This window comes from Chaetura pelagica, unplaced genomic scaffold (genome assembly GCF_000747805.2).
Source record: "Chaetura pelagica isolate M959 unplaced genomic scaffold, ChaPel_1.0 scaffold401, whole genome shotgun sequence".
Classification (NCBI taxonomy): Eukaryota; Metazoa; Chordata; class Aves; order Apodiformes; family Apodidae; genus Chaetura; species Chaetura pelagica.
Genome location: NW_009952259.1, coordinates 1655946 through 1679837, shown reverse-complemented (window position 1 = coordinate 1679837; position 23892 = coordinate 1655946). Strand labels below are relative to the sequence as shown.

The 23892-nt window shown below is 37.9% G+C and overlaps 1 protein-coding gene across 1 annotated transcript in view; it reads left to right on the top strand.

The window, feature by feature from the left end:
* The window catches only part of SHANK2 (SH3 and multiple ankyrin repeat domains 2), a 298236-nt gene that overhangs the window by 163688 nt on the left and 110656 nt on the right, over positions 1–23892 (top strand). Inside the window, exons 14-15 of the mRNA XM_010007431.1 lie at positions 5458–5540; positions 7127–7251. Coding sequence (XP_010005733.1) covers positions 5458–5540; positions 7127–7251 — 208 coding nt within the window. The remainder of the gene's footprint in view (positions 1–5457; positions 5541–7126; positions 7252–23892) is intronic.

The following is a 23892-nucleotide window of genomic DNA, read 5'->3' as shown; positions in this document are numbered from 1 at the left end:
ATTTAAGGTATTATGATGAGCAATTATGAAAAGATTCTATCAAAAGCAATAGTGCTGGGTTGGGAATTATTTGCCAGCATAATGACCTGTAATTGTTCAAAGCTGTCATATATTTACCAAACAAGCCCATTCTTAAGACAAATTGTATTGCAATGCAGTGAAAGTCATCATCACATGAGGCAACATCTGCATGTGACAACATACTACAGAGAGGTTACCAGGAGTTGGAATATATGGTTGACTACATCTTGCTGTTTCTGTTTGGGCTGTAAGGGGGTTAGGCAGGGAACATCTGTGTATGTGCAGTGAACCACACTTCCTGGTGTAGCTAGTACCTCTTGAACAAGTGATTGCTTTCTTGCACGTTACACAAGGGCTGTGAAGGTTCTTCTAGAAGACTTATAACTGGATGATCAATGCTTGGGAAACTAGAGCAATCACACACAGAGTCTTCATTAATCTTGAAGGCCCTAATTATTAGGATTAGGCAATGTTCCTGGAGTCATTACAGTAGATGATTATAAATAGCAAGGTTGACCCCTTCCAGCAATGACAGGAACATTTTTTCCCACTGGAAGTCTGTTATATCTTACAATAAAAATTGCTGTAGACATCTTTTCCATTTTAGGTGGTGTCAGAACAGGTAACTTCCCAAAAAAAAGGAAATATTTGGGGAGAACATTCTTTATGTACTTTTAAATGTGATTGAATGTCAGATCGTGCAGTAAAGAGCTCCTCTTGAGTAGATTTCCCAAATGTCCTTCTATGGGCTTGAAAGTAGCCACCATAAATTGGCTGTCATAGCCTGAAAAGGACTGTGACTGCTTTTAGACCTTGCATATAAATTTCTGGAATGGTTTAGATATTGTTTTATTGCATCTGGCAAAGTATAAAAAAGGCATTTTTTTTAATTGTTGGGCTGTGATTTGATCTTTCTAACATATAGCTAGCTGTGAGTTCAGTAAATCTTTCAGTAAGATTTAAATTGCAAGAGTACTGAGGAGAGGACATAAGATCTAACGGAGAGGTTTGGATTTACTTGGCCAAGTGGAAGAAGTGAACTTGGAGAGAGTAACTTCTCGCTCAAGGACAGAAAAAGCCATGTGACTGAAGGCTTTGTAGGCTGAGAAGGCTACTTATTTGGTTGTAACTCTGTTTTAATCTCATGTCTGGTCTGTTAGATAACTTTTCTGCCTTGGCAGGTTGTAGTCCAGTTTGTTAAATCTGCAAAGGTTAGACTTAGATTATGTTTCTAGGAGATGCATGATTGGAGAGAATCAGGAAAATTATTCTTGTTTTCTTTTTGTTTGTTTGTTTGTTTTTTCCCCCTATAGAGATTGACAAATGACCAAATAGCCATTTCTGTTTCCAGATAATAATGATAACTTCCAATGGAAGGTACTCCAGGTGCTGCTTTTCTGATTGAAATCAGCAATGACAGATGCAGTTGAAACTCAACATATTCTGTGGTTCTGATAGTTTCCATCTCTGTAATTTCGTATTTTTAACTTCTGGAGGAAGTCATGCTTTATGAAAAGGTGTAGTTATTCTAGTTGTGAAGTTGAAGCTAGGTTGCATGGTTCTGCCTCCATCAGGAATCTGTGCTTCAGCCTTATTTTCTTCTTAAATGTCTTTATGAAGGATGTTATCTGCTCAGATATTGTCTTAATGTGCTATTAACAAAGCACAAATTCTTGCTGTCTTGAAAATCTACACAATTGATGGTTGTTACATTGAACTGAACAACGTAACAGTTCAGATCTCAGGGGTGTGTCTCACCAGGGGCAAAACTCTTTATTTCCGTTCTCCTTTGGTAAGTCTGTAAATTTACAGAAATTCTAACAGCTCTGCTCTTGAGCCCTAAAGTTTTAGAGAAGCTACATGAACTGGTGAAAATGTGTATCTTCTAATATTTAGTGTTTGGACAAAACAAAAGTGATTTTAGATTAACTTTTTTATGGCCTGAAGTTTTTATAGATTGTACTTCATGCAGAAATAGTCTGCACTCATAGGATGTATTTTGCATTTAATTTTGTATGCAATGCATCTTGGACTTACACAGCCCAATGTCAAGGTCATGTGTACCCCAGTTAAGTAAGGAGATATTGATTTTAAAATTACTCCGTTTATTACCATAATATGGAACTAGTAATATTCTGAAAACTTGTCTTTGAAATGGACACTTTAATTTCACTTAGAGATGGGACAGAAATGGTCTTTAAGGATTTCACCCATTGCAATTTGGCATCTCACCAGGGTTGTTCAGGCTCCTGGAGAGCTGTGCACTGTGTTCAAAGCGTGTGAAGAAATGCCTCTTCCTCTTGCTGGAGCTCAGACTTCTGAACAGGCTTCTGATGTGATTTTGCCTTCATTTGTCACTGGTAGCTATACCCTATGTGCATTTTGCTGCTAAGTATTTACAGCACCTTCAACATCAAAGAAATGCTGCCAAGAAGGCTCATTGTGAGAAATTTTGACCTACTTTTACATTTGGCACCACTTTGGCTGCCAAGACCAGGTAGACTGTGAACAGACCTTCAGCATGTCTTCAGGGAAGAGGTCCAGTTTCATGTTGAGCTGAAAGAAGCCTCTCATGGCAGAGCAAAAAAACCTCAATATTGCAAAGAGTCAGAGGTGAAACTTGTCCTTTGTTCTCTCAGGGGTGCAAAGTGAGTTTGCTGGAAGGAAGAAGGGTGTGGAACTTGCAAGTATGGTTCATTTGTGTGTGCATGTTTGTTTTCCATCCTTTTCCTGCTGCTAGTTCTTAGCTCTGCAGCACTGGGGTGTGTGTAGAGAATCAATTTGCTTTCTGTGATTGCTTTAAACAACTTTAAATTGCTGAGGCCATAACGTTACTGCAGGTCCCTTTCTCCTAACACATAAATGAGAAGAAATTACTTTTTCAAACCTAAATTTTTACTTTATGGGCTGTGATGGAGTTTTCCTTATGGAGCACGTGGCTGAAACAGTGTGTTAGTAAGCTCTATTTGTCAAGTAATAATCAGTTTGTACACTGTGTTCCCAAAAATTCATGTTGTGCTTCTGGTTCCTTTCTCTTTCCCCTCCCCCTTACATGTAAAACACAAAACTCCATAAAATTTTAGCAATTTGCTACTCCCACTTTCAGTGTCTAAACTGAAGTACAAAACTGGGTAGTTTGTTCAATAAATGTGCTGTACATGAAAACAAAATCCTGGGTGGGTCTCAGGCTTTTAATCTGAACAGTCATGGAGGTCTTTAGGATGAAGACAGCATAACTTGAACATGCCTTTTTGTTTCCTAAACTGGTTGTGAAAGGGCCCTAGATGCTTCTTTTCAGGTGTAGGTGCCTAATGTTGATCAGGTGAATTGATCCTGAGTTTTCCCACTTTTGGAACTTCAGCCATCTGCTTTTTAAGGAGTTATGAATTTTTCAGGGGTTTGTCAACCAAAATGAAAGAATGAGAGCAAGGTTTAATGAGGTACCTAGCTAATAGGTTTCTGAAATCTTTATATTAATGAATTGAAATGAAAGTGAGATTTGTGTAGGGGAGAGGAGAGGTTCTTGTGAACTGAACACTTTCTGTGATTAGGTTCTCAACAGTAGCCTTCTAACTTCTATTAAGTTATTAATTGCTTACAAGGAAACTTGAAGGAAATGGGTTGTATTAATTTGAACACGTATTAAGAAAAATGTTGGAGAGAGCTTCACTGTTAGCTCCTCCATGGATAAGTATGGAGTCCCAACTAGAAAATGTGAGGGGGAAGAAAATAAGCCAGTTTCTGAACATTAGGACACTGATGGAGGGTTTCAGTGCTACAGTCTGGGCTCTGAGGGTTGTGTGCTCCATCCCAACCTGGTATCTCTGAACAGGAGTGTGTTTGGCTTTATCTAGAATTTTCTTATTGTATGTAATGTCTGAGTTATACCGTAAATAAAAATTGGGAGACAGTATTATGGACATCATCTGTTGCTCAGAAAGTCACTATTGTAGTTAGTAGCTTTAATTCATGTGTGGGGTTTAAATGCTCTGTAGTTTGGAAGACATAATTACACCATCACTTGAGCAGGAACATGAAGTTGCATCCATCAGTTAGAGTTGGAAAGTCACCAAATGGGTAGCCAGTGACACATGAAAGATCTGGAGTTTGGAGGCTGTTTGATGTCCTGATATCATCATCCTTTTCTTTGTTCAGAGCTTTAAATGAAAATGTCACACCAATTTTTTTTCTTTAATTAGCTTCCTCCTCCCCTTCTGGATTCAGAATGGCACTGAAGCGGATCCAGTTTCTTTTGAACAGTAGCTGGCTAGTAAAACATTAAGAAAAGAAACCTTGCTCCCACTTCTTTCTATCCTAAATAGTTTTGTAGGTATTTTAAAGGCCACCCAGCAGCAGGGTGGGCAGTGCTTGACCCCTGACACTGTCTTTATTCAGAAGAATGTCTTGCAGTTTGTGCTGTGTGGCAGTTTTATACCTAAAAGAGCATTCAAAATGTTCTTTGTTTTTGTTTAATGAAAGAGACTAAAAAACTTAAAGCTTTTACAGATCACTTCCTGTATATGAAAGGTCCCATTTTGATGTGGATTTTATACATTTTCTTCACCTACCATCTATTTTTTCCCTAACCAATGACAGAAAGATTCCTGAGGCTACTTTCTCTTTAAGGACACACTGCTTACATAAATAGTCCTTTACGCTGTCTCCCTGTTCTATAATATTAATTGTTTATCAGAAGCTCAGAAATATTCTTTAGAAATGTGTTTTCCTGCCTGTGCATGCCTTGTTACTATTTCAGTTATGCAGATTCCTGATGCTGTGGAAATCTATGCTTGATGACGCCAAGGCAGCTGCACGTTGTTAGCATTGTAGGCTGTCAGATGATCATGTGGGATTCTTGCAGCATGCAACATTCAATAGGATTGAAAAAGGGCTTTTGATGCAAGGCATAGCTTTCCGAATATATTTGTGCCTTTTAGTTAGCTAATATAAAATCATAATTTATTCTCTTTAAATTTAAAATGCTGCCTCATTTTTCTTCTGGTTGGTTTCATTTTGGCTTCACTAGAAGATGCATCTGGTACATCCACGATTGAGGAGTTTATTAATGATACTGTTGTTCAGTTCACTTACTTTTTTTCCTTTTAGAGTCCTAGCTAGTCCACAGATTACATGATCACATGTTCATTCAGTCATTCATATAGAACACAAACCACCATGCATGATTTCTTCTTTCTTTTTCCTCTCTGCCTTTTTTCTTCCCTTTAAGTTGCTTTGTCATGTTCTCTTTTATCATTAAGCTTAGTCTTTGTCTTCCCCTCGCTGCTGTTTGTTCTATATTTTCCCATGCTTGGTTACTGCAATATTATTTGATTAACGGGCTGTGATGATGATGAACCTGCACACTGGAGGAGCAGCTACTACAGTGGTGATGAAGGGATGTAATAATGGTCGCTATCCTCGGAATTCTCTCTACAGTGACTGCATAATAGAAGAAAAGGCAGTGGTCCTGCAGAAAAAAGACAATGAAGGATTTGGATTTGTGCTCAGAGGGGCAAAAGGTATGTGCTTCTGTGTGTGTGTGTGATGTGCAGTGGCATGAAGAAATTTATACATCTCTGAATATAAGCAGAAATTATTCTTGGTGCACTTGGTTGCTAGACAACAGGATTCTCTGTATGCTGTACTACTCAGACAGATTTTAGTGGCTTCTGTCTGAAGCAGTTTGCATTTTTACAAAGGAGAAGCACTATATAATCTTTTTCGGGGGTAGAAAGTTTTGTCTGTATTTTTATTGTGTTGGTATATGTAGTATTTTGTCATTAATCTGTTTTGTTATGCAGTTTACCTAACTGTGGGAAACCTGCTTTCCTTATAAAACCTGCTGCTTTATTTCAAATATCAGTCTGTTTAAATAGGTCTATGAATAGAAATAGACAAGAGAGTGATGTTTTGTTTAAAATAGGTGTGGATCTTCTGCAAGGTGACATTGGTGCAGTTTTAGTATGAAAATATGATCTTTTTTTATATCTTCAGAAGCTGCACGTATGTTGCATGGCCTGTAGTGTGCTCGTTTTAGAAGCTGTTCATATGTTAAACTGCATGATACTTTTCTGTAGACTAAAATCTATAATACTGACATTCTAAAGAGTTAAAAAAAGCATTCTATTTAATGCTTTGCTTTTTAACTTTCAGTCCAGTTTGCTCCTTTTGTATTTAATATATATATATATATATATATGGTATGTCCCATCTCTTGCTCCCCCTCATTTTACATGGGTTCTCCCTTGCCTTGCCTGAGCATGAAAATTATTCCCTATTTTCATTCTTGGGATATCATTTTTGCTCTCCCTGTTCCCCCACTCTCAGTCCAGTGCCACGATAGATTTTCAGTGTTGTAAAAGCTTTTCTGATTTTAGCTAAATAAAAATGCTTGGAGTTGTACTAGGAAAGCCAGTACCTTTTAGCTCACCCATTGGCACGAGGTGTCTGTGCATCAAGCACAGGTTACTTACTCCCTCTGTATAAGCCCAACAATTGCTCCCAGATTTTCTCAGTAACAGTGAGGGCACCTCAGGTGAAAGAGCCAAGGACTTTTCTGTGTGTATGTGACAGAGAGAAAGAGGGCTGTCCCAAAGCCTGCTGTGCCTGAAAAAGTGATTTATTCTGTTATCTTCTCTGTAATATACGTCTAAAACTAGGAGAAAAATCCAGTTTAATCTTTTTCACCCTTTTCCACCTGCCCCATCCCCCCAGTTTGGCCAGGTACTCTCTGCTGGCTACTAAAACCATCCATTTTTAGTTGGATGTTGCCAGAGTTACAAGCATTTTACAAAAGGGTACTTGAACTAATGCTGAATATCCTGGAACACTCAGGATCCAGCTATTGCCTCATACAGCTTGATTTGGTTTGCCATTAAAGAAGCATGTATTTTTCTCTCTGAATTGAAGACCTGTGGATTGCTGCTGCAGAGAAATTGCGCTCTGTTCCCAGCATCTTGATGTCCTCTGAGGCAGAGTCCTCTTACTTGTAGCACCCACCATTTTTTAACCATCAATTGGAATGGCCAATAATAGGCCTTTAGTCAAGTGGTATTTGCAAGCAGTCCATAACTTTCTTTTTTTAATGTGGTATTTATTTTTAAAGCTGACACACCAATTGAAGAATTCACCCCAACTCCAGCCTTTCCTGCTTTGCAGTACTTGGAATCGGTGGACGAAGGGGGAGTAGCATGGCAAGCTGGCCTGAGAACTGGAGACTTTTTGATCGAGGTAGGAGATCCTGAAATTTGATTCTCAGTGCTCTTCTGGGGAAAAAGTCATGTTCCCTTTGTAGAATTTACATTGGAAGAAGTATGTGGTGCTTCTGAACAAGCCAGTTCAGTGGACTGAACACCCAGAATGTACTTCACTTGATCTCTTTTAAAATCTCCTGGAGCATCTGGGAAAGCAGTTCAAAAGAACAATGTTGAGGTTGGCTGGGAAGTTGCTGTTTGTTCTTTTTGTTGGTTGGGAAGCCACTGTTGGAGAAATCGGGGGATTTCTATTCTTCTTTACATTATTGAATGGAAGTTTAGATTAACTTCACTATTTATTGGAGGCTGTCAATTCTTTGGTCTTCCAAATATTTTAATAGAGTCACCAAAATTAATGACTTTTCATGCAACTGTTTCTGCAATCAGAAATATCAGTGGTCTAGTGCTGTTTGGAAACCATGGAGAATAAAGAAAATTACTTTGACTTGAAATTAAATATATCAGTGCACTGTATCAGTTAATCAGTGTATTTACAGTGCACTGTAAATACAATCATAAAAAAAAATAACAATGGACATGTTTGCAATATGAATTCCTTTATAAAAAGGATATATTTAAATACTCACTTCATTCATACCGAAACTCTCTCCATATTTTTTATTTTGGAGGATTTTAGGTCAGCGTTTTAGATTTTGTTGAAATAGTTGGTGTTCCTCTTTCGTGTTACTGGGCAGTTTGTAACAAAATCATTATTTGGGATTTTCTTTTCTTCCTCATCCCCCCCGAAACTTTTTGTGACCAGCAAAGCAATCCAGTGATTCTGTGAAACTAGGCATTTGAAAATAGGTCTTTCAGGGTGGATTGACCAAGCCTTGTCTGCAAGATCTATTGATTTTATTTTATTTTCTCTTCTTCAGGCAGATAAGTGTTTTGTTAAAGTACTTACTGATGCTACAACATTTATTTCTGCAGAGCTGACCTTTCCTTTCAGGAGAGGATATAATATGCAGCTTTTATTTGTTGTGAGCCTTGAGCTTCCATGGTGATTGGATTTAAATAGTTGCACCATTTCTTCACATTGTAGCAGTGAAAGAACAGGCTTTGCAGACTTGGGAAGGAACTAGATGTGCATTTTTAGCTGTGCCTTCAAAGGACATTTTTCTTACTGCTGGTTTCTTTTAGAATAAGCATTTAGCAAACTATTAAACAGCATGTTACAAATTGTACTGCTACATACTTCGTTCAAGGATGCTTTCAAAATGATGATTATTGGTGTTAGGTGGGCTTCTTTAAACAATGTTTTATTTTTAGAAGTTGATTTCTTGTTAGGCTGTGAATCGACAGGAAGCAGGAATAGTCTGTACTGGCTGATTTCACAGATAGATTCAATGGTGAATAATGTGTACTTTATTGGAAAGGATTACAGAGTGATAACTATGAATATGGATGTTTTTTAAGATCTCTGAAGGGATACAAGAAGTCTGGGATAACTGATTCTGCACAGAGCTTTATTGGTTTTCTGGCAAATGAAAGAAGAATTATAATTAATAGTCCAGACAATTTACTGCTAGCATTAGCTCAGAAGAGCAGTTAAACATGCACATACATTGCTGAATCAGGATGTTAATCCATACTCTACATAGTTCAGCATATTTGTAATTAATTCTGAAAAAAACAGTTTGTACCTGCAAACAAAACCCATTTCTGTGTGATTAATGTTCATCGGGTTATTCGGTTCTGGATTTTGCAACTTAATTAAGAGGATATGGTAACCCTGAGAAATCACAACTTTGCTGTTGTTGAAGGCATGTTGGAGAAAAGCAGGATTTGGGGTTTTTTTTCCTATTTTATGAACTACATATGCAGTGCACGATGCTGTCTAGCTGTAGAAAGCCATCTTGGAAGGTATTTCCTGGGCCACTTGCACTTCTAGGAATGGCAGGCTACTTTATTTTTTATGTTGAACCTGGAAGAGTTAAATGTACTGTAGTTTTAACTGCCTATCTTGAACATCTGCGTTGCAGCAAGTGCTTATAAGTGGTGTAGATAGTCTGCCTTACTGCTAAATGATTTCTCCCATGACTCTGAACTTTCTGCTGCTGTGTGTAAGTGCCACCTCAACCATTTCCATGTAATGTAATGCATTTATCATAAACGTCATATGAATAATAAAAGAGTTAATGGGCAACTATGATCCTAATTAGTCCCATTAATAATATTTGTGGCAAGTGTCAGGCTTCAAGGAAGTGAGAGTCCAGTTTGGCAGAGGGCAAAATGCAAGGGAGAGCAGATGTTTCCCTCTTGCTTGAGGGAGTTCCACGCCTCAGGGTCATGGAGATAAGGGGAACCTTTTCCCTTACTCCTCACAGTGGAAAGAAAGGTTTGACAGGTTGATAGATCCTTTTCTTGGAAGCAGGAGTGATGATGAGAGTGGGTGAAGAGAAGGCACCATTTCTTCATGTGGAGTTATGGCCTCTGATTTGTCTGAAGGGGGTAAACCTTGAACAAAAGCTACTGAGCATACTACAGTTGTTCAACATTGAAGGTGATGCATGTTGAGCAGAAGAAATAAAAGATCTATGCAGAGAAGTAAGAAAAGGTGTTGTCTTGCTTCAGCAGGTAACCAGAATAGGTGTTGTCTGGAACAGGGCTGTCATGGTTTCATTTGACTGAGTTTTTATCAAGTTTGCAGTTTTTCTGAAAACCCACGTGATACTCCTTTGTCCAACCCGTACAATTAATTGCAATATGAAATTCAGAGATTAACATTAAACTTGCCTGTGGAAATAGTGTTCCCAGACTCTCCCTTGAAATTTCTAACTATATATATTTTATTTTTTTTTTCCTAGCTTCAAACTCAGTCAGACTTTTTGTGATAAAAATTGTAATGTGTGTAGTGGCTTTTCTGGAAGGAGCATAAATAAAATGGATTGGAAAAGCACACAAGTAGTTTTAGAGCTGAAACAGTGAGCTAGAGACTGCTGTCATTAGATCTGGGTTTTCATAACAATTCCCTAGCTCCCCACTAACATGATTTTTCTTAGCTTTGATAAGCAATCAGAAATGGAGTATGGTTATGATTTGGTTGTTATAACTGAGGAAGACTGTACATTTTGGCTGGTTTTTTTCACATTTTTGGTTGATCTTTCCTTGAATTTTGGTGTCTGCCTGATTTAAAAGACAAATGTAAAGCAACATGTTAGTCCAAGTGCTATCCAACCTAAAAATCAGTTTCCATTAGAAGGGGATTAAAAGGACTAGAACCATAATGAATGCATCCATCTATGCTGAAGCCATTGTAGGTCACTGTGAATTCATCAGAATGTCTGGATTTTTGTAGAACATCTGCTCAAGTTTGTAAATGCTTGATCAGAAGAGATCATTGATTTGATTTGTTACTTGAAAAGTTTGCAAGAAAGAAATGTATTAGCTCTGATTCTAAATCTCTTATTTATGAATAATCTTTACTTGCCTAACCCTTTATTACCTTTGTTTAGTGTAGTAGTCAAACTAAACACAAATAGAGGAACCACTGAACACTACTACTGCTCAGAGAGTGCTGTCTGACAACAGGACTTAATCAAGTCTTGGATTTTGGGGTTGTGTCTCTTTTGAGAGTTGCTTTGATGTATATAAGTATAGCCATATTTAAACAGAGAGATCCATCAAATGGAAGAGGTTTTGTAAGTTAGAGTAGTCTTGGTTTTTTTTAGTATAGATAATCTTGCTAAATTAAACCCCAGTGGATTATTAACTATTAGTTATTGTTGAACCCACGAGTGTGCAGCTTGTGTTTTGCAATGATGTGTGGGGATTTTTCATCTGCCACAGAGCATATCTCTTATCAAACAATATTATGATATCAAGACTTGGGAAGTGAAGATAATTCTGCAATACTTTACCAGGATAATGCATTTGCTCTCTAAATGAGGCATTACAGTTTACATTATTGTGCCATAAAATCACTTCTTTTTCCAGAAAAATTGAAATGTTATTGTCTTCAGAATAGCATGGCTGCTTATTTACATTCCAGTTAAAATGTAAACTAGATAAAACCAGTGTATTATCTATTAAAAAGAAAGGAAAAGGAAAAAAGGGGGGCGTGGGGTGGGGGAGCAGGGGAACGGGACAGAAATGAAAGGTTTAATTTGAGGCTCAAACCCAGAGATGGTTATAGAAGGAATCTCCTCATTTTGGTGCAGAACAGTTCAGCTGCTACTTGTACTAAAACATGAAAATGGTCTGTAGTGTAACTGCCTGTACTTCTTTATCCTCAAGAGGTCATAGAATTTACTGGTACAAATTTGAAGTACTGATAAATGCAAAATAGACGCTTCTTTTACAGATAGCATTGTTTTCTCATTCTATTAGATAAAGTTATCTGTCCTCTGACTGTATGGAGGAAGTAGCAACAAGCATCTGGGGACATACTAAAAATATCTGGATTTTTAAAAAAAAATACACAGATGAGTAAATTTTTATTTGTATTTAGGTTAAGTAAAAGGTTAGGGCTTTGTTTTATTCCAATAATCACTTTATACAAACTTCAAAACTGATCTGGAAAGCAAGCTTTTAAGTTTATTATTGTAACTTAAACTGCAGTCATGATGAATATTTTTGGCAAGCATAGCAATGTATTATCCTACGTTTGTATTCAATGGCTGGATGAATTATTGGTTTTACAGATCCATCTGCTACTGATTTTTCATCCTTTTAGCAACAGAGGAACCTTCCCATCCTTAGGTAATCTTCGTTAATTACCCTGTGACTGAGTTTTCTCTTATTTCTAGTGTGAATGTCACTGATTTCTGCCATGAAATATAAATATAAACTTACTTGTTTTCAGACAGCTATAAGAGGACCATATTTTCTCTCTCTTGAAAATACAACAGAGACTTTGTAATAACATGGATTATCACATTGTCACTTTTTGCAGATTTTTTTCTGAAAGTTTGTTCACTTCCTCCCAAAAGCATGGACATCAGATGATGATGCTGTACCTAGTGAGAGCTTTGCTAATATTGTGTGTAGGAGGAAGAAAGAAAAAGCAATTTTGTTACACTTTGGCCTTTTTGTGGACCAAAAGAGTCCACTCCAGTTCAGTCTCTTGCATGTTCACTGCCAATCTGGCTGCTCCTCCTGCTCCTGCAGTGAGCTTCTCCTCTTGCATGGTCAGCAGGAGAACAGCCAGGCTTGGAGCTGCTGTGTTCCTAGACAGCATCTCATTGGGCTTTTGGTTCAACCATACAAGCAATATTCTTGCATCTTTTTAATGATAAGTGATTTATCAAAACTGTACAACAACAGTACTGCAAAGTTTCAGTACATATCTGTAGATACATGTAATGTACACATGATATATATACTGGGAGCTTGTGTATGTGTGTATACATGGTTACTGTATCTGAAGGGGCCCCAGGAAAGCTGGGGAGGGACTTTTTACCAGGGTGTGTAGTGATAAGATGAGGGGTAATGGTTTTAAACTGGAAGAGAGGAGATTTAGGTTAGATGTTAGGAAGAAATTATTTTCTGTTAGGATGGTGAGACACTGGAACAGGTTGTCCAGGGAAGATGTGGCTGCCCCTGGTCTGGTGGGAGGTGTCCCTACCCATGCAGGGGGGGTTGGAACTAGATAATCATCTAGGTTCCTTCCAACCCAAACCATTTTATGATTCTATGACTGTAGGGGTAGCAGGGCTCTCACTGACCTGCAAGTCTGAGGTACAGCAGATCCTGCACATCTCCACTGGGCAGCAGTATTTTAAAATCTGCATTTAATTGATACATTGTTTGATTTAACCAGTCACTAAAAAGGTAATTTCTGTTTACCAGTTCATCACCAGCCTCTTGGTGACATCTGTAAATGTTGTCTATTAAGCACAAGCTTACCCCAGACACATCTTAAAATGAAAGTTGTTTGAGTCCAAAGGAAACTTTATTCCTGTTTTGGTTTTGAGCTTCTTCTGCTTAAGCCTAACTCCAAGTGTATTGGAGAAGTGGGACAATGGGGTCTTGGAAAAATTCCAGCTCTGGCACAAGTGTTGGACAGTCTGGTGTATCTGCATAGTCTCTGACCAAGTAGATTGATTTTTCACTTGATAGAAAAGTATTTTGCTTGCTTTCCACTTAAATTCAGTGAGTGAGGGTTTGGGTTTGTTGTTGGATTTTTTTCTTAATATATGTTTTTAGTAGGTGATGGAAGCTGAGTCAAATTATTGTGCCTTCAAAGTACTTTGGATCTGCACAAAAGCACTGTAGAGAAATTACAACTATTTTAGCTTGTTCTTTTTATCTGTTTAACTGCAGCCTCTACCCTGCAGGAAGTGATGGTATTCCAAATGTGCTCAGTGTGATCATAGAAAAGATGGACCAGTTTTCTTTAATTTTAAAAATAGATTGATAAGAATGCTACCTTTTCAGCATAGATGGAAATGAGCAGACAAAGAAAGGACTCATACAAGAGCTCAGTTATTCACGCCTAAGCAAATAATCTGCTTTAAAGTGAGACTGAAAAGCAGATAAAAATGAAATCACTTTGCTGTAGTCAGACATAGAAAACCAGGCTGTGAGCAAACCTGGGAAGTGTTTTCCTTTAGTCTTGATTCTACATGAGGCGTATTCTGGGTTTGTAATCCCAAGGTGCAAGAGAAAATGGTGATATTTATCCAATCTCCCAGAAATGTAACAAGTACTTATTTGATATTGAGACTGATTTTTATGCTTGTTTGAGAGGAAGATTTGGAAGGAATTTTGGGGATAATGGCAGCAGCAGCTCTGTGACCATTCTCAGTTTTAAGGCATTTTGCCCTAGAAGGAGAAGTTTGCTAACATTTCTGTCCTGAGGGATTCTGCTGAAGCTCATGGGACTGTGTGTGGAGTGTGGAGATATCCATAGGGAGCTTTTTGACTCCTTCTGAATATGAACACCAGTATTTCCCTGACTTCCTACTCTAAAAATAGCCCATTTGTTGAAAGATATGCTGCTTATTATAAATAGCCAGTTCTTGGCTGCCTAGAAGCCTTCCAGTGACATTCAGCCATCTTGGCCAGCCAGTGTTTCCCATGAAGCACAGCTATGGACACATCTTGCAGATGTCTGTGTGTCCTCTGTTCAAATAGTACAAGAACAAGACAGCTCTTCCATTTCTAGCTCTTAGGTGTTGAGGTTAGGTATTATGACTAATAATATCATATGTACAAATCCCATTTTTTAAGGTATAGTTTGGGGATTTTCAGAAGACATTATATTAAAATTAATTTCTCTGAAGCCTGTTGGCTTATTTTAGTCTCTTGATACTATGGAAACCTGGTTGCTGGAATGGAGCTATATGAGAAACAGTACTTGTGCCTGTATTTTCAGGGAGAAATTACAGTTTCTTGTAATTGCAGGATGTTGTTACAAACCTGCAAAATTACAGGTGAAGGAAAACAGCTGATTTTTTTTTTTTAAATAGTGAAAAATTAACTAACAAATTCCTAGTCTTGAGTGCTGCAGTCAAACTAATCTAATCCTTGCATTTTTCTTCTTTTTTTCTTTTCCCTTTTTTTTGGGAGCTTTAAGCCTCTTAGAAGTAGGAGAAATACTGTGATGTGGAGTTGCATGTGTGTACATGTGTTTTTAGTTTATTGCCAGTTTTTCTTATTCTGAGGCAGGCAATCAATTTGCTTGATTGCTGAAATGCTAAGATCACCTGCTAGTTGTGTTTCATGAATCACAAGTCTATCCAGAGGTTACAAGGAAGTTGCTTGACATCTGATAATCACATACTTCAAGAGCAGTAGCCTTACCCTCATTTCTTACTCGTTCCTCCTCCCTCAAAATTTCTAGTTTTCTGAAGAAATGGCTTCATTTGCAGTCTTAAACCACACAAATACATAATTGCTGTGATCTCCAAATCTGAAAAAGCAAAAGAAAACTCCAGAGCTTGTCATGTATTGTATTCATTTAGTTTTCTTGGTAGGTTTACCTGAAAACCATAATCTTTTAACCTGTACTGTGGAGTGAGGTTCCCACACTGTTTCAGATGTTTCAGAGGGGTCAGATATATGGCTTTGTGTTGGTACACAGAGCAGGCTCCCCACTGCTTTTGTTTGGGTGCTGGCAACTGCAGAAACACTGCTGGTGGAGGGAAATTCTGAACTTTTGGATCTGATCTAGCAGTAGCTCTGCGTTCTTTTAATTATAATTTCTTCTGCATTCACTTACTTCTGTGTCCTCTGTAGAAAAGTGCCCATGGGTTCAGATTTAATTGGTTATTTAAAAAGAAGAAGAAGACTTCCTTCCCTGTTCCTTTACTCATCCTGCTATGACTGTAGGTATAAGAAAACCCACAAACTTCTAACCACCCTACGTTACACAATATTAGGGTATGTATGAACAGCACAGAGGTCTGTCTTCTATAAAAGAGAATAGAAGTGATCTAAAATTGGACACACAGGCTTGATCAAGATAAATGTGTGATCATCTCCCTCAGAGAGCTTCTTTGAACTTACTGTACAACTGTGCAGGAGACCAGAGAGAAGGTCATGTCAAAAGATGGTTTGTGGAGGAATCCCTGCCTTATTGTGTTCTGCTACATTCCAGGCATTTCCTAAGGCTTCTTTCTAACTGTGGGACTCAGCAAATTAATCTAACAAGGAAACTGAAATACGCTTTAAATCAATCAGATTAGAAGTAACATTTTCTATCCTATTGTTACACTGATATGAATCTTTTCAGACACACTTGCATATAACAACAGAGAAGAATAATCCTTTAACTCTACTGCCTCATTTTTTGCTTTATATATTCTGGCAGTAATTTGGGGAGGTGGATTTTTAGTTCTCTTCACTTTGTTGTGCAAAGTTTTCACCTGTTACCAAAACTATTCCTTGTCAGTTTTCCAAACAGGAACTACTGGATAGTCTTCATGGCAAGGGGCAATTTCTTCTGTTATGGGGTGAGGATCTGGTTGGACCTAAAGGTCTCTGAAGGATTTTATGATCAGAGTACTGAAAATTGTCCTGGCAAATACATCAAAATTTTAATGGAGTTTTTCAAGAATGTGTAAATAGTGTGATAGGACAAGAGCAGGTGGCTAAATGCATCTTTATTTGCAGATGAAGGGAAGAGTTTATTTACAACCTGGAAGGAAAAAAAAGGGTTGATTGTGGACAAATATCATGGTTGTTTGGATACTTATTGAAAGGAAATTAAGAGAGAATCATGACAATCCTTGGCAGAATAAATCATTTCAGAGACAAACTTCACCATTAAATACCCCTGCTTTACTAGTTTAATAGTTGCTAAAGAGGTGGCAGAAAAGCCTTTTTATAAAGACTCAGCTTGGACTTTCACTCATGTCATGTAACAAAATGTTGTAACCTTGCATATATTTGATGCCAGCCTAGAGGATGAAATCAGTGAGGAATGTGTGAAGCTCATGCTTTGGACTCCCAAAAGCAGGTCTATGAGGCAGACACCAAAGTCCTGCCTGAATAGTGTTGTGTTTTCTTTTAAAGAAATTCAAAATAGAACTCTCCCTAGCACTTTTATTGCAATTCATTCTTGTAGAATAGTTCTTCTGACAGGCCTTGAACAACTGCTGTTGCTTTTAATGGGATCAACCTGTGGTTTGGCTTTTCAACACTAGATGGATTTGTGTGAGGCAGCAATGGTTGCTGACAGACTTGTAAATTGTTAACAGTGCATTTGTTTGTTTATTTACACTGAGGGTTATTATGACTCACTTTAGCTCCTAAACTACAGACAGAACAGTTTTTAAATGGCCAGCAAAACATTTGTTGTAAGCACTTTCTTAAAGTTTCTTGCTATTTTTTTATACCTAAATATGCTTTATTGACTGTGCCTGTTATGGAGCTGCCTTTTACGTACAGATTGGGAATTGAATTTGAGATGTGTTTTGTTCATGAGTTTTCATGAGGTATTTGGTTTCCAGAATTCCCTGAACATTTTTAGAATCTATTTGAGGTGTTTTAATGAAAATAAGTGTACACCAAACAAATTGGTTGGTCTTCAGATTTGGAAATGATGAAGGCATGTGTTCTCCAAGAATCGAAAACAGGGTTTATTCATCCCCAAGGCTCATTTTTCTGCAACTTTTCTTGCATTTCTTTTCATTATCCCATGCAAACCTCTTCAGAAGTGCTGTTGAGTTCTTTAGTCCTTTTGCTTCTTAAGCTGTGAGCCCAGCTCTGGGTGCTTGAACTTGTCCCATTGGGACTCCCAAAGGTCCACTGCTGTGCTCTGTTGGGTTTACACAGCATATTGATCAAGGTAGTTTTCTCTAGATAAGTCTTGTTCCACCTGTAAAAGTGTTAGAACCTCAGTGTTGAGACAAGATGCATCTCTTTGGCCACCCTGCATCTTGCCTGGTAGCCAGTGATGCAAAATGGGCTACTGCTGCCATTTCAAGACCTGCAACATGATATTCTTACCAAGTAGCTGGGATAAATTGCAGTATTTTAGAGTTCTGTGAGGTAGAGTTCCAGCTTCCTGTGTTATTTGTAATTGCTTTATCCAAGGGTTCACATTTCAGCTGGTTTACTGGAAGTGGAAAAATGGGATTCAAACCTTTCCCATGATGATTACATGCTCTGCTGGCTCTGTGTGGTGACTGGGTCTTCCGTGACCTATTCAGATGCACCTAACCTAGCTGTGTTAAATCTTGCAATTCTTTTTTCCTTCCTCGAGGAAGATTGAAATGAAAGACAAATTCATTTCATATAGATTGGGATGTATTAATGAGGACTGTCACTGGAGAAGAAAGGCTGTTTGGATAGTTGATTAGTTCCTGTATTTAGTAGTAGAAAACAGGAAGGGTTTGGAACATTAAGAATGTGAGCAGACACAATACGTTATGCTGCTGCAAAACTCAGGAATAACTTTTGCAAACAAGAACATTGTTGGCTTTCTAACATTACAGAGGGATTTTTAATAGGTGAAACTCCTCCATTTGCATGCTACCCCACATCTAATTGTTAGATTACTATTTAAACATCAGGTTGCCTGTTTATTAAAAATATTTGCTATTATAAGTAGGTTTATGTACTTTGTTTTGCTGCTTTTACTGTACAAAAGAATGTTAATAATCCCATTTACATTTTTAAAATATTTTTTTCTGAAGACCTTTTGATGTAGTGAGGTGTAGAAGTTGTTTCATTTTTACTTTTTTTTTTTAGTGATGATTTTCTATGCAAAAATGTTGCTGCTAGGCAATTATCCACCCAGAAAATTTTCAGCACAATTATTCATAACAAACACTAGAGCAGTGACATGACAAAAGTTTTTTTGCTAGATGACTGATCCCATTCTCAGTCTTGACTTTCCAGTTGGCGTGATCGTGCAAATCCATGTTTTAGAAAGTTCTGTTTCTTTACAGGAGAGAAGTATATAAAACTAGATAAAGGAAGAAAGAAAAGAATTAAGGTGACTCCACTTGCAGGGTTATCACTTTGGTGGCTTTGTCAGCAGAACAGAATTGGAGGGTGGGTTTTGCTCACAGTAGAAGGTTATATACTTGAATGTAGAGTGTTGTAGAAGCCAACCTGAGTTTTAAGCAGCTGATGTGTAAGCAAATGAGGGAAATGTGTCCTCTCATGGAACCAGCGTGATGCATATTCACACATGGCTCTGCTTTGGAGAAATGTGGTTGGAAAAAAGAGGTACTAATGTTTATGCTTGGAAGTTATTTCTTAATTTAATATAGTCTTACTTAGGAATGGTGTGTAACTGCAGTTATTCTTAATTTAGTATAGTCTTATAGAATCATAGAATTGTAAAGGTTGGAAGGGACCTTAAGGATCATCTAGTTCCCAACTGCCCTGCATGGGTAGGGACGCCTTCCACTAGACCGGGCTGGGAATGGTGTGTAACTGCAGTTAAACTACCCAGGGTAACTGAGATCTAGCTTATTTAAACATTGGCTAATACAGGGTAGAGTTTGGGAGTTGTTTTGGGGTTATTACTTTTTCACTAAAATCCAGAACAGAGGCATCTCAGTTAGTTTGCTCCATTGTTTTATTGCTTTGGTTACTGTTTAAGGTACATAAATGAGTGTGCAGGAGCAGCTTTGCTTAAAATGTCTGGCCTAGAGATCAAGGGAAAAGAGTACAGCTAGAACATTCTTTCCAAAACCATGAACACAGTTTGGACCTTACATACTTCTCTGATACCCTTGATGGGACTATTTTTCAGATTTTCAACAAGCATTGGGTTTTTAAACAGACATGTTCAGTTGCCATGAATGACTTTCTGGTCATTTGTAGTGCTGTGAGCTTTTAAACTTGTAATTCTTGCGTATTTTTTTTTACTTCCAGTTTTTATTATTTTTTTTCATTATTTTTAAAACTCCAGGGTTTTTTTTCTTATCTAATAAAAATAATACTCCAAAATATATATTTTTTTATGTTAATCTTTAAATCTTTTTGTTATAAGTCTGTAAAGTTTGGGGAAAATATATAGGTATTTGGTTCTCAACTTTTTATTGAAATTTATTGCCCTTTGTTAAATCTTGTTTTAGTTGGGCTCTGGCAATAGGGAGCAATATATATAGCACTTAACCTAATGCCAAACTGTGTTCTTGTTTTGAGTTGGCACTGAGCAATGGCTAAGTCCTGTTCTGCAGACTTGTAGAGTCTGTTAGTATTATTGCCTCATTTCTCATCTTGGCTGGGTCAACAGTTGTCTGGCATTTCTGTCCTCAAAAGGTATTCATGGAAAGCTACCAATGATGTGTTGGCTTTTTGCTTTGGGGCTTTGGTGGGGTTTTTTCCTCCTAAAATTTAAATTTCATAATATTCTATAGCTTGGAAACAGTTCTTTTGCCCTCTTTTGATTTTGATTTCCAGTCCATAGGGTTCTGAATAGTGAAGCATTGCCTTCAATAAAATATGCTGTGTTTGCACAGCAACTTCTTTTATTATAATAATATCTTTGGATGAAGTGTCTCCTTTGAATTATTATTTTAATTAGTTTTGGATCATTTTGGCTATTGTTCTCTCCTGTGCCTACAGAGAACTGTCTAGCAACAAAGTTTACCCTGAAAACTGTCCCATTACAATTAAAGACATTAAAAAAAATACATATTGAGTCTTCCTGATGCTACTATTTCAAACAGAGTGAGATGCTTTGAAGGTTTATCTTGTCTCAGATATGTGGTGACAGTGTCATCCCACTAGGCTCTCCTGCAGTACATGCTGGAGCTGGGTGGAACTGAGTTCAAATCCCAAATTTCTCTGTAGTTACGGGAAGGTTCCTACCTGTCTGCTCTTTCATATCCTAAACATAAACTGGGGTATTTAGCCTGCACAACCTGGAGAGTTGAGTGTTTGCTTTGTGACGAATTTGCACACATCAGTAGGGGTGACTAATACTTCAGCTGGGGTCAATAAACCTATTTCCAAAGGATCTTCCTGGTGTCCATGAGCCCCTTCTGTTTCTAGCTTGAGAGATGTTGGTTTTATTTGATGCTTTCTATATATACAATCTGTATTTATGAGGTTTTGTAGGATCCAGTGATATCTTTCTTACTGCACTCTACTCATCTTTGATAAGTTAAACTTTGTGTGTTACATTCTGGTTTTGAGTTAGATCCACCAAGTAGTGGATGAACTGCTGTCAGAAAGGCAGAGAGACCAAAAATAGATAAAATATAATCCCAGTTTACTTCTTTTCAGTTGTCAGGAAAGATCAGGAGAAACCCCCTTTATAAATGTAATCCCAGAAGCTGAAAGAACTGCAGAGCAAACAAAAAAGTTGGCAAAAAGTGATGACTTTTTTCTCCATCAGTGTATGAAGACATTTTGATCCCATGGTTTAACAGACTGTGTTGTTTGTGATGCAGAGCAGAGGTTCAAGGCAATCAATTTGAGGATCAACTTTGTATTTGCAAATTATCAGCTTGACTGAATGGCTCTGCTGGGTTTTTAGGACATTAGAGGTGGGTGAAGAAAGAAGGGTATACTGAGAACTAGAATTACAGAAACTAATTTGAAATGTAGCATTTACTAAACCTACTTACCAATTTATTTCAATTAAAAATTAACACCAAAGAAAGGCTTTTTGGGACTCCACTGTAAGAAGTTTTCAGAAGGTGAAGTTTTTTGAACCAGCTTGCATTGCTGAGAACTATCCAAGTCAAAATAAAATAGTACATTTTTCTTTAAAAGAGAAAACTATGACATGGTAGACAAGATTTCTTAAGGACTCCAAACTGCAGCTGAGCTTTAAGCAAGGGCCTGGTTGTCCCAGGTTAGGGACAAAAATACTGAGAAGGCACTTCAGGCAAGCACAGACATTGAGCTGGATAAATGCAGTCCATGTGTTTCTGAATAATCACTAGCAGGAAGCCAATGGCAGTACACGGTTTGAAAAATGAAACATTTGCAAATTGTCAGATTTGTGGCTGTATGTCAAGACACTGAATCATTCAAGGATCTATCAGTAATAAAAGATGTAAGGAAGGCTTACAGCATGTTGTTTATATGTGCAAAGCAGCATAAGTCCATCACTTCCTAATATCTGGGAATTCTGACCAATCCTAAAAAAATAATTATTTAAATTTCTAATTTTTGAAGTATTTCTTAAAAAGGTAAAGCTGTTGATTGCATTTGTAGAATCCATACTCTCCTTTCATCCTCCCATGTCTTGTCATCTTAATGCCAACTGTACCATCTGATTCTTTTCTCAGTTACTATAGATAACCCTGTAGTTCCAGCAGAGATACCCACATTGGTGCACTTGAGCTCATCAGCAGAATTAGGCTTCAGAACCCAACACTATTCCGAGAGGTGGTAATTAAGAATCTCCAGCTGTCTGTGAGAAGTGTTGTCACATTTCTCAGGTGTTTGGGGTTCCAGGCTGGATAGATCCCTTTTCTCTCAGCATTACTAGTAGGACTTTGTGGAGAAGAATGTGCTGTGTAACCTTCCCTGCTCATCCTTTTCCCTCCTCTGTGCCCCCAGATTGTACAGATCATATAATCATAGAAGATCTCAAGTTGGAAGGGAGACATAACTGCTCCTCAGAGGACTGCCTAAAACTGAATCATTTCACTTAGAGTATTGCTGACCAACCACTCCCTCAGGGAGGAAGGATGTCATTGGTAGCCTCTTCAGGCTATTTAGGCTATCCAACTATTTAGAGGAGTAGATATGGATAAAATTTCCCAGCAAGTGACAATGTGAAAAAAGAAGATTATATGATTCCGCTTCTACTTTTTTTCCCAGCAATTTCAAAAGATAGTGTGTGATTCATTGGTTTTCCCTGTTCTACTGCACTGCCAAGGTCAAATAGGAATGGCAACCACAGTGGTTAATGCTGACAGCCTTTCTCCACCCTTGTCTCTCTTCTGGAAGTGAAAGGTTTGCAGTAGCAAAGTAATATATCACTGCAGGCTTTTTTTGGGGGAGTGAACCTAAAGCTAATGCTTCCTCACTTCTCTATGGAGGGATTTCCAGATCATCAGAGCACACTAATCCTATATTGAGAGCTGGTGGCTAGGGATAGTTGAGTTATGGTGATGTTATTAAAATAGTGACAGCACTAAAATATTGACTGCCTTAAGGATAAGAGAACTGTATTTTGATAAAGGGAGGACAGAGAAAACATGAATAATTTTGTTTTCTAATACAGCAAAATTAACACAGGAAAAAGTGCTTATGGGCTTGAATTTCCAAGAAAAAAAAAAGAAACAGAAGATTGTAAACACATTTATTTTACTCACACTGGTTATACACTTATCAGCTCTGTCACATTATGAAAGTCCTAAGCAAAGATTATTTGAGATCTCTACATAAGCCCAGACAACTTGATCAGGTCATTTGCTGCTTTTCTCTGCTTAGGTTACTGCCATTCTCCTATCTCCAACAAGTTGCCTTCTCTTCTGCCTGTCTTCCTCACCCTTTAACTGAAAGATGTACATTTTATGCTTAACTGCTATTAACTATGCAGTGTGGGAAAGGAAGGGACATGTTGTTCATGTGCTGCAACCTCACACAGCATGTTGTGTATCAGCCCAGTAGACCCACATGTCCTCTGGCTTGTTTGTGAGCTTCCCTGGGCTTCCTGCCTTGGAGCAAACAATGCCACTTAACTAGCTCTCGAGCCACCACTAATTGAAGCAGCATAATTACCAGATACTTGGACTCATTCCACATCTGAAATAAAACAGCTGTGTTATAATGTTATGATCAAATTCTTCCACTGTTATATGACCTAATAAATTAACGGTTGGAAATCATGTATTTCTGACTCACAGTCTGTCACTTAAATATTCTAATTTCATCAATGGTCTTTTGGCTAAATTTCTCTGAATGGGTCCTGGTTTGCTTAGCCTCAAAAGAAGCATGGTTGTTTCATGCCATCAGTTCTAACAAGACTTCATTGGTGGTCTCTGGTCTACAGAGGAGAAACAAAGAAGCTAGAAAATAATGAAATATTTCTATAAAGAATTGGCTTCACAAGGAACCTCATCTGTTTAGTGAGAGACATAGGTCAGCTCCTGAGAGCTCTCAAAATTGTCCTGGGTTTCTGCTCCAGGGGTTGCCTGGATATATTTATGTATACCCAGCACTCTGTAGAAGGCCTAGTAAAGCATGTTGCAGACTAACCCTTGCTGCAAGCTTGAAGGTGGAAAATGAAACCATTCCATTCCTG